Source organism: Gigantopelta aegis, chromosome 4 (genome assembly GCF_016097555.1).
Source record: "Gigantopelta aegis isolate Gae_Host chromosome 4, Gae_host_genome, whole genome shotgun sequence".
NCBI lineage: Eukaryota > Metazoa > Mollusca > Gastropoda > Neomphalida > Peltospiridae > Gigantopelta > Gigantopelta aegis.
In genome coordinates, this window is record NC_054702.1 from 59,263,336 (window position 1) to 59,275,835 (window position 12,500).

Below are 12,500 nucleotides of genomic sequence, written 5' to 3' on the forward strand. Positions count from 1 at the left end.
AGAATTACCCAGGCATTGCTGCAACAAGCCGTTATGAACTGGCCCGCCGTTTCACCGGATTTGAACCCAAATGAACACATGTGGGATGTGGGATGAGTTAGGACGTCGTGTACGTCACCGCCAGCCACCACCGCGTAGCGTCGCTGAGCTTGCACATGCGTTGCAGGAGGAATGGAGGAACATTCCTGTGGCTTATTTGAGATGTTTGTGCCAATCCTTTCCCCGTCGTCTTCACGCATGCTCACGGGCCAATGGTGGACACACCAGATACTGACCTTGATAGGGTGTGTGGGGTGTGGGGGGGGGGGGGTGTGTGTGTGTGTGTGAACTTTTGGATTATGAATGCAACTCGATTACTGATGATAACTGGCCATGTTTCCATGTTAATGTATCTCATGAATACCAGTCATTAATGTCATATTACATTATCCATCAATTCATTAATAGTTTGTCGTTATTTGCAATGAAAAGTTGTTTTTGCGTTTTCATTGTGTGTCAATATATATATATATATATATATATATATATATATATATATATATATATATATATATATATATATATATATATATATATATATGTATTGACACACAATAAAATGCAAACCATAAACTCAAGATCACCATAGTCGCCAACAAAAAATCTGTAGATTACTTAGACGTAACTCTAGATCTTGAAAAGAGCTCAGTCAAACCCGATATGAAACCAAACAACACACCTTTATACATCCACAACAAGAGCAACCACCCTCCAAATATCATCCGCAGTATACCAAAAACAATAAATAAAAGACTTTCTGATATATCTTCGAATGAGTGCATCTTTGAAGAAGCGAAACGCCCATATAAGGAAGCCTTACTCAAGAGCGGATATAACTATAACCTCAAATACACCCCAACAGCAGAAAACAACAGACGCAGAAACAACCGCAATAGGAACATCACCTGGTACAACCCACCATATAGCTCCAACGTGAAAACCAACGTAGGTCACCAGTTCCTCAGATTACTCGATGAGTGCTTTCCCAAAAGCAACCCTCTCCACAAAATTATAAATCGAAATACCGTTAAAATTAGCTATAGCTGCATGCCTAATGTTGGGAAAATAATTTCAGCGCATAACAAAACTCTACTTCAAAAACACAGAGACAAAGACGCCGTTCCCTCCAGAGAATGCAACTGTAGACGAAGAGCTGAATGTCCACTTGAGGGAAAATGCTTGCAGAAAAGAGTAATATATCAAGCTACCGTTAATACACTCGATGACAACAAGCAAGAAACATACGTTGGTTTGACCGAGAACACATTTAAGACGAGATATACCGCGCACACGAGCAGTTTTCAAAACGCAACACATAAGAACGCAACATCGCTAAGTCAGTACATTTGGACACTGAAGGACAGATTCACCCCATACACCATTAAGTGGAAAATTTTATCCAAAGCAAAGCCATACTCTCCAGCGAGCAAAAGATGTAACCTCTGCCTGAAGGAAAAACTGTTCATAATGTATAAACCTGAAACCAGCACACTAAACTCCCAAGAATGAACTCGTATCAGCATGTCGACACAGACGCAAATACCTTCTGTGCGCATACCACACATCACCTATATACCTGTATAGTGACGTAACCTCGACGTCACAGAGTCCATTACGTCATCAGCTTTCCATGAGTGAGAGCAATTCAACTCTCTCACGAAACAAGCCTGTCATGTAGAGATAAACATACACTTTTAACGATGTATATATATATATATATATATATATATATATATATATATATATATATATATATACATGTGTATGTGAGTTAGTGAGCGAGTGAGCGTGTGTGTGTGTTTGTGTGTGTGTGTGTGTCAAGTCTTTTCTGTTTTGTTTCTTCTTTTTTATTATAATTTTATTATTATTATTATTATTATTATTATTGGTTTATTTATTTATACTTATTGTCTTGATTCCCGTATTTAATCAATCTTCTATAACCTAGCCTGACAGAAACCATAACAGTTTTTTTATTATTACATTTATAAACCATTGTGTTATTATTTGTCTTGTTTTGTTTACATGATTTGTATAGTTTACATATATTAATATGAAAGTCTACTTAAAATCTAATAATTATGTCATGTACTGGTGCTGTCCACGACTCATGTTTTGTCCTCAGCATGAGTTGTCTGTCATGTAAATGAGGGACTGGAATAAATATTAAAAACAAATAATAATAAAATAAAAAAATTAATGTAATTTTTTATTTATTATCCATTTTTAGAGAAAGTATGCCTTTAAGCCCCAAGACCAGACCAAGAAAGAAAGAAGTGTTTTATTTAACGAAGCACTCAACACATTTTATTTACGGTTATATGGCGTCAGACATATGGTTAAGGACCACACAGATTGTTTTTAGAGGAAACCCGCTGTCGCCACATAGGCTACTCTTTTACGACAGGCCGCAAGGGGTCTTTTATTTGCGCTTCCCACAGGCAGGATAGCACAAACCATGACCTTTGTTGAACCAGTTATGGATCACTGGTCGGTGCAAGTGGTTTACACCTACCCATTGAGCCTTGCGGAGCACTCACTCAGGGTTTGAAGTCGGTATCTGGATTAAAAATCCCATGCCTCGATTGGGATCCGAACCCAGTACCTACCAGCCTGTAGACCGATGGCCTAACCACTACGCCACCGAGGCCGGTCAAGACCAGACCATGTTGTACCTGACCACTCGACTTCTTCCACTTCTAAGGCTGACGCCTTCCATGGGTCTTCTATCTCCTCTTTCTTCGTCGCACCAACCGTCCCATTCGACTCGATCGTAACAGTGTGTTGCTGCTAAAATATAAGTTATTTTTATTTTATTTCTTTTTAAAACAAAAAAAGTAAGTTTTCTTTAACGACACCACTTAAGCAAATTGATTAACTAACCATCGGCTATTGGAAGGAAGGAAGGAAGGAAATGTTTTATTTAACGACGCACTCAACACATTTTATTTACGGTTATATGGCGTCGGACATATGGTTAAGGACCACACGGATATCGAGGGAGGAAATCCGCTGTCGCCATTTCATGGGCTACTCTTTTCGATTAGCAACAAAGGATCTTTTATATGCACCATCCCATAGACAGGATAGCACATACAACGGCTTTTAATATACCAGTCGTGGTGCACTGGCTGGAGCGAGAAATAGCCTCAGCTATTGAATGTCAAATATTTGATATTTCTGACACGTATGGCTGAATTTACAACGCCTGTTTATTATATGTCTTACACGCGTGCAACTATATACATTTACATGCTTAAATACCTGGCGAAGTCAGAGGTCGAACCCGGGATCGGCGTGGCTGAACCTTAAGTGGACAGGGGCACGTTAAAAGAGTCCCACCACCACCGTAAATTCGGTCCGTAGTTTTCAAAGAAAAAACACTATATTTTTGTTTCTCCATTAGCAGCAATGAATCCCATTTTGTGAACTTTCCTAAAGGCAGGACAGAATATACCATGGCCAATCTTGGGGTACTGATTGGACTCGTAAAAACATCTATAAAAAAAATGGGTTCGTCGAGGAGATTCGACCCTACGACTGAGGCACCTCAGGCGAACACTCTACCGACTGAGCTAAATCCACCAGTATCAATTGTATTACCTGCGAAGGAAAATGTATATAAAGTTATTGTGCTTTTATGATTTTATGCATTATAAATAGAGAATTACTGGCTACTGTGCACCACAACTGGTCAAAGGTCGTCGTATGTGCTTTCTTGTCTGTCGGAAAGTGGATATAAAAGATCCCATGCTGCATTGGGGAAAATGTAGCGGGTTTCCTCTGTTGACTACGAGTTAGAATGACCTAATGTTTGACATCCAATAGACGATGATTAATTAATCAATGTGCGTCAGTGATGTCGTCAAACGAAAGAAACTTCTAAATTTTCTTCTATTTGTTACAAATGTAACCCAAACGACTGGGGCCGTACCTAAAGGTGACATGCAAGGGAGGGCAGACATATTTTCAGAAGAAAAAAAAACACCGAAAAAGGACCACACGCACGCACACACACACACACTTATAACACATCAGGTTACTAAAATGTGGGACGTAAAACATTTTTTTATTTTATTACTAGCTTTGAAAAAAATATGAATGTGTATCACAAGTCTAACTGTTGCATATGTCTTGACAAACACATGACGTAGTGTTGGCTAATCGCCAACTTTTCTACACAGAAAAAAAATTGAATGTTTTATGGTAAATATCCATGCAGGTATGCATGCATCATTATAAATAGCCCCAGGAGGTGGGTGAGACAGGTGACACACATACACACTGAGACACACATACTTATACATACACCCATATACACAAACGTACTGTGATATAAAATTTGTTTTGTTTAACGACACCACTAAAGCAGATTGATCAATTAATAACCGGCTGTTCGATGTAAAACATTTTGTAATTCTTTCAAGTAGTCATCAGAGGAAATCTGCTACATTTTTCCTCATGCAGAAAGGGACCTTTTACATACACTTTCCCATAGACGGGAAAGCACATACCACGGCTTTTGACCAATTGTGATGCACTTGTTGGAACGAGAAAAAAATACAATCAGTTAAATGGATCCATGAAGATGGTTCGACCCTGCGACGCAAGCACCTCGAGCGAGCACTCAGCTGACTGAAATAAAACCCGCCCTCTGCTGTGATATAAATACACACACGCACGCGCGCGCGCGCACACACACACACACACACACACATACGTACACACACATTTTCATGATCATTAATTTTGATTTTTTTTATTTATTTATTTATTTATTTATTTATTTAAACATACCCTTGTTTAACACCCAATAGCTGATCTCTGTTTGTGTGCTGGAGTGTCGTTAAACATGCATTCATATTCGATGTTTTGGAGTCATCGCGATCGGAATTTTAAACTGGTAACACAATGGTACTGAAAGGCATGCATCATTATAAATAGTCCCTCCAATCATCAATAAGTATGAAGTCATATCCTGGACGTCATTTGTTTGTTTGCATTCTTACATCCTGGAAACCCTTACTGCAAAAATGCACTTAAGCTGCAAGTTTATTGCCTGGTGCGGTTTTTTCTTTTCTTCTGTACCACACACCATGTGACACTGAATAAACATTAGCACAGCGCGCACCTAAATGTGTACAGCAATGCTTTGTTGTTTGAAAAATAAATGGCATATGGCCCTGTTAATATTCAGCGAAAAAAAAACCAACAAAAAAAAGTTATCAGTTTTAAACCACCAATTTTGTTTTTAAGATGTCACGTTTGTACCCAAAATAGCAAAACGATTTTAACTGAATAGCTGTCATCTTATCGGTCCAGGGCACAATCATAATAGAAGATTATAGCTGTACTTGTTCTGCCTTCGGTCAACAGGCTGGTAGGTACTGGGTTCGGATCCCAGTCGAAGCATGGGATTTTTAATCCAGATACCGACTCCAAACCCTGATAGTGCTCTGCAAGGCTCAATGGGTAGGTGTAAACCACTTGCACCGACCAGTGATCCACAACTGGTTCAACAAAGGCCATGGTTTTGTGCTATCCTGCCTGTGGGAAGCGCAAATAAAAGATTCCTTGCTGCTAATCGGAAAGAGTAGCCCATGAAGTGGCGACAGCGGGTTTCCTCTCAAAATCTGTATGGTCCTTAACCATGTGTCTGACGCCATATAACCGTAAATAAAATTTGTTGAGTGCGTCGTTAAATAAAACATTTCTTTCTTTCTTTCTTGTTCTGCGCGGTGCGGGACGTAGCCCAGTTGTAAAGCGGTCGGTTTGGGATCGATCCCCGTCGGTGGGCCCAATGGGCTATTTTCTCATTCCAGCCAGTGCACCTCGACTGGTATAGCAAATACCGTGCTATGTGCTATCCTGACTGTGGGATGGTGTATGTAATAGATCCCTTGCTACTAATGAAAACATTTAGCGGGTTTCCTCTCTGAGACTATATGTCAAAATTACCAAATATGCTGATGATTAATAAATCAATGTGTTCTAGTGGTGTAGTTAAACAAAACTAACTTTTTGTTCTGGGGTTGGGTGGTATCTAGATCAGTCGGTAGAACGCTCGCCTCAGGTCCTTGCATCGTAGGATCGAATCACTTTAGTGGACCAAAGCTCTGGTTGGGGTTTTCCCCGTCCCACGACTGGTAATCAAAGGCCGTGGTATGTGCTGTCCTGTCTATGGGAAAGTGCATATAAAAGATCCCTTGCTACTAATGGAAAAATGTAGCGGGTTTCCTCTACGAGTCAAATGTTTGACATCCAATAGGCGATGTTTATTAAATCAATATGCTCTAGTGGTGTCGTTAAACAAAACAAACTTTAACTTTTTGTATTCTGCGGTCCGCATGGGAAAGAAAACCTAATTTCGGATTGGGATATCTATCTATCTGTCTGTCTGTCTGTATTCTCTCTCTCTCTCTCTCTCTCTCTCTCTCTCTCTCTCTCTCTCTCTCTCTCTCTCTCTCTCTCTCTCTCTCTCTCTCTCTCTCTCTCTCTCTCTCTCTCTCTCTCTCTCTCGCTGTGTGTGTGCGTGTGCGGAAGGACGTAGTAGCAGTTATACAATAAATAAGCCTGTTTTCTAGTTAGATTTTTGTGTTGTGTTTAATCATAGTGAGTGACATGCTGTGTAGGTGACTCATTAACAGGTGACAAGTTTATCATCTGCCCCAGGCACCTTGCAAACTCCGATATTATGTTCCAGCTTAACTTGTAGATACCAGTTGAATTTTTTATAACTGACACGGCCATAGATTCCCCGACAGCGTTCGGAAACGAAACATATACAAAGACGAATACTTTTTACCCTTTTCCCATGGTTAGTCGTAATCATCCGAGAGGTTCCGAATGATCAACTATTATTAATCGGAACTACTCTGCCGATTCCACGAATCAAATCTAAGACGCATTAGTCAAAGACATTACTTTTTGGATTGGATAACATATTAACGTGCCTATATCCAATTAAGGTTCAAGCACGTCTCTCCCAGGCACAATCTCTAACTTTGCTAGTGACTGGGTCCGGGACAGAAGGGGCTCTCGATCGATCCATCCATCCATCCATCCATCCATCCATCCATTCATCCAGTATCTATCCATCCATCCATCCATCCATCCATGATCCATCCATGGTCCATTCATCTACCCATCCATCCATCCTTCCATCCATGATCCATTCATCCATCCATCCATCCATGATCCATCCATCCATCCATGATTCATCCATCCATCCATCTATCCATCCATCCCAGATCCGTCCATCCATCCATGATCCACCCATCCATGATCCATCCATCCAAGATCCATCCATCCATCTATCCATGATCCATCCATCCATCCATCCATCTATTCATGATCCATCTATCCATCCATCCATCTATCCATCCATCCATCTATCCATGATCCATCCATCCATCCATCCATCCACACATTCATTCATTTATTCATGTATTCATTCATCCTTCCATCCATTCATCCATCAATCAATCCATTCCATCCTTTTTGTAACTGTATTTTCTGCATTGTAGTTTACATTTTATATGCTCTACCTTCTTGATCACCTGCTTTAAGTTTCACTCCCCCCCCCCCCCCCCCCCCCCCCCCCCGTCACACACATACACACACACACACATCGAGTTGAGTTACATTGCAAATGTACATATTAAATTACTTGTATATCTATTTGGAATTCTATTAACAAAAATAATAATAGCCACAAAAACGTGTTTGATTAATTACAAAAAAAAAAATGTATAGCAATAATGAGAGTATTAAGTTTATTAATTGGTTATCTATGTACATGAACATATGCACGTAATTTCTTTTGGTATTGTCTGGCACGCAGTTCTCAATTTGTCCATTTAGTTTAATTGCGAATTGTTACACAATCTTGGGAAAGTCTCCGTCTTTGTTTTAATATAACCGAAGACACTGGGATAAGTACAAAGCAAACCTGCTTGACGAGTAATGTGTAAATAGCATTTGTTTCAAGGTCCTAATTAATTAGACAGCTTTGCCGCTAAGGAATTAGCGTCATTATAATTAGCTGGGTTGAAGCCACGGTAATTAGAATAGGATTTTAGCGCTTAGCCCTTAATTTATCCGTGTCAAGCGTTCATTTCTTAAGCGTCAACTCACCCATCGCTTCAGCTTATCGAACATGACAAATATATAGCTATTCATTCAAATTAGTATACTTCAATTCAATTCTTTATTGACCGTAAGTACGACTTATTGGTATAAACAAACAACAATAGTAATAAACATACAATATCACATGTACATACAATTAGGATAATGAATTATATATATATATATATATATATATATATATATATATATATATATAGAGAGAGAGAGAGAGAGAGAGAGAGAGAGAGAGAGAGAGAGAGAGAGGGAGAGAGAGAGAGAGAGAGAGAGAGAGAGAGAGAGAGAGAGATTATTCATTATACATACATATTTATATATATATATATATATATATATATATATATATATATATATATATATATATATATGTGTTATAATAATATGATATATTACGATATGCATGTACATCTATATCAATAAGGAGAATGTAAATTATAGTTATATAGGTTAGGTATTATATACAAATTGACATTTAAATGCTACATATTAGATATCTTGATAATTACAATATTTTTAGATTAAGAAAGTTCGAATATTAAATGCTTTAAATAGATATTTTCCCAAGTTACACAATATTTCTTAGTTTTTACTGGTCAGCAACTGTATACATTTTAGCATAGATGGCCTATTCTAGTAGTATTTCTTTGTGTAATTTTCTCATAAATCTCTCTACAATATACAGATTAAAAGAAAATGATACTCATCTTCGACATCTCCGCTATTACAATGAGTACATACTCCATTGGAGCGACTTATCTTCTTATATCTACCAGTTTCTATTGCTAAAACATGTGAAGACAGCCTCAATTTCGTAATGCATGCTTTATAAATATCAGGTACAGATATGGGTAAGTATTGTTGAATATGTAAGTCTTCGACCAAGTATCTATACAATATTCCGCATTACTCCATTGTACCAGGTTTACTTGTATGAGTACTAGTAATGAAGAGAGAGAGAGAGAGAGAGAGGGGGGGGGGGGGGCAACGCAGCGCACTGCCTAATCGGCAACTATTGATTGTTTCACATATGGAAACCTCCCCACCAAAACCAACGAAACAAACAAACAAACAAAACAAAAACACGTTGTCTGCAAATACATATAGTTAAAGTCATGGGCACAGGAAAGGTGTTGGGGTGGGTGGGTGAGGGGACCATACGCACTGGCAGGTGTACGAGAGCACCAGCAGCCCGATCGGGGTCCGTAGCGAGCGGGGACTAAGATTTGGTGCTATGGAATTTTGAAAGTCCCGTAGGATTAAGCCAAACGGAAAGGTTGCGCAGTTTTAATGAAGGAATTTGGGCTCTTTTTTGAACGGTCCGCCGAAAAATAAAGGGGAGCTACGTGTAATTTTGAACTTAATATGTCGAGAGTACTTCGTTAGGTTCCGAGCAGCAGCGAGGGCTCTTTTATAGGCATGTTCCAGCGAACTAATGTAAAATTACAGCTAGTCATTAACCAAACACGTCATTGAGCAAATACTAGTTCTTAAATTTAAAAGGTTCTCTTATAACATCGCAAGGCCTGGTCAATATGTGGCTTGATTTTTTATTTAAGAGAAAAATTATATATTGCATGGTGATGTTAATTCTTTATGAAATATCACCACCAAAAACTACTTTAATCTGCCCAATAATGGAGCGAAAAACATCTATTTAAAAATAAAATCTTTGGTGAGCATCATTCGCCATTCTCCAAGCTTGATTGAGTCAAAATAGACTTTACCAGTAATTTTGGGCATTATACGGGCTTGGGTCGTTTAGTATTAATGTTGTATCTAAAACGTAGTTCTGTGTTTCGTCCAGAACGTTGAGTGGTTTCGTTCTTGTAGTTGGGTCATTTCGTTCTTGAATTTGAGTCATTTCGTCCTTGAGGTTGGGTCATTTCGTTCTTGAATTTGAGTCATTTCGTCCTTGAGGTTGGGTCATTTCGTTCTTGAATTTGAGTCGTTTCGTCCTTGAGGTTGGGTTATTTCGTTTTGAATTTGGGTCCTTTCGTCCTTGAAGTAGGGTGGTCTCGCCCCAGCGTATTTTGATTGATATAAATTATAAGGTAAGAACCTGGACACTGAAGTGTTGGAAACTGTAACATTTTGAAACGTGGATTTGCGTGGATGTTGTTAGCATAAACGTGTTACGAAAAGAAGTCTTCACGCCTGTATGAATTAAGAAGTGAAACCATACGTGTGGGTCGCAATACGATACGTATTCTGATACGCAGGTCAAGATACGATACGCATTCAGATACTTAGGTCACTATACGATACGATACGCATTCTGATACGTAGGTCACGATACAATACGATATGCATTCTGATACTTAGGATACAATACGATACGATACGTACTGCTATACTTAACTTTTAATATATAACAAAATGTAAAATGAATGGAAAAACATGTACACAAATTTAAATAGAGCATATATACAAAACAAACAAACTGCACAAAAACAAACAAATAAAAAACAAAACAAAATAAAAATAAAAATAAAAATAAACGAAATAAATACAAATACAAATACAAATACAAAAAAAAACTCATAAAAAAATTAACACCCTCCCCCCTAAAAAAAACAACAACAAACAAACCCAAACAAACAAACAAAAAACAAAACAAAACAAAATAAAAACAACAACAACAAAAAACAAAAAACAAAACAATATATTTTGAATACATTCTGCCTATTAAATGTTGTCTAATGTTTTATACCTACAGTCTTCCGTTTAAATTCTTTTATCTTCTTGGGGATTTTGGGGGGTTTTGTTTCGTTTTTTTGTTTTTTTGCTGTTGTTTTTTTAAAACAAAAATTAAAAGTATATTTTAAGATATATATTTTCAACTGCTTACCTTTCCCGTGTCTTCATTTCCACTCTCAAAAGCTGTATTCGTTGTCCCGTTTCCCACATCCTGAAGTGAATATGACGACATGTTAATTGGCTATTGTTAACTTCAACGTCCAAAATAGTGGCAGTAACAAATACTATGCATATTCCATCAGCCAATAATCCTGACTTCAGACCTAACGTCACAGGCCTGTGTTAAAAATTCTTTGAAAACTCTACAAACAAACGAATACGTATAACCAGAGTTGGCGATTTAGACTCTTTACACCGTAGACGTGCTTATGAATGATGCTATTATTCCGCCCATATAAATAAACAGGTTGAACTGTCATACGTTATATAAGAGATTGATGACGGAGCCACTTTTCACGGAAGCCGTCTGTATTGTAAGTGACGGTTCGCACCTTACGGCTTAGGCCGCGAACAATTAATTCCATGTTTCGTTTTAACATATATTTCCAAAAATAGGAAAGGAAAAAAGGAAGGAAAGAAACTGTTTATTTAACGACGCACTCAACACATTTTATTTTCGGTTATATGGCGTCGGACATATGGTTAAAGGCATATTGTCACACACCACTGACCTATTTAGTGATCTAACAAAGTATTACCTGAACAACAATAATTTGATTTGTCCCTAAATGTACTTTAGTCAACCATCTACATAACCACCATACTCCATTTATTAATAACATATTGTAAAAATAATTGAATTATGGCAATGGTCCATAATTCAAAAACTAAAATTGCCGAGAGGGATGACATGGATTTCACTCCATCATGGTTCAGCAATTAATGTAATTTTTATTTATTATCAAAGTTTAGAGAAATACGGTCCTTAAATCCGTGACAGTATACCTTTAAGGACCACACAGATATTGAGAGAGGAAACCCGCTGTCATCACTGGATGGGCTATTCTTTTCGAATAACAGCTAGGGATCTTTTATATGCACCATCCCATAGAATAGCATATATCATGGCCTTTGGTGTACGAGTCGTGGTGCACTGGCTAGAGCGAGAAATAACCCAATGAGCCCACTGACGGGTATCGATCCCAAACCGACCGCGCATCAAGCGAGCGCTTTACCACTGCAGAATAAGAAAGGGAAAAATTGGCTATTGGATGTCAATGTTGGGAAAGGGAAAAATCGGCTATTGGATGTCAAACATTTGGTAATTCTGACTCGTAGTCAATAGACGGAACCCGCTACATTTTCTTAGTGTGAGGTGTGGGTAATTTTTGGCATGCTTCCATCAGAGAACTGTTCAAGCACGCCTGTCGTGGACACAACTTCTGGGTGTTCTGTCCATGACAGGATTTTCTTAACTCAGCAAGGGATATTTTATATGCACTTTCCCACAGACAGGAAAGCACATACCACGGCCTTTGATCAGTTGTGGTGCACTGGTTAGAACGAGAAAAAACTCAATCAGTTGAATGGATCCACCGAGGTTGTTCGATCCTGCG

At 38.4% G+C, this 12,500-nt stretch overlaps 1 protein-coding gene across 2 annotated transcripts in view; it reads right to left on the minus strand.

The window, feature by feature from the left end:
* Positions 1-12,500, minus strand: part of LOC121370837 (sodium-dependent phosphate transport protein 2B-like) — a 51,795-nt gene that overhangs the window by 11,652 nt on the left and 27,643 nt on the right. The window contains exons 3-4 of one of the 2 annotated variants that reach the window (XM_041496340.1): positions 11,036-11,095; positions 2,715-2,826 (exon numbers count right to left, since the gene is read on the minus strand). In XM_041496340.1, coding sequence (XP_041352274.1) covers positions 2,715-2,826; positions 11,036-11,095 — 172 coding nt within the window. Of the gene's footprint in view, positions 1-2,714; positions 2,830-11,035; positions 11,096-12,500 lie in introns of both variants that reach the window. The other variant, XM_041496339.1, reaches the window with a different exon arrangement.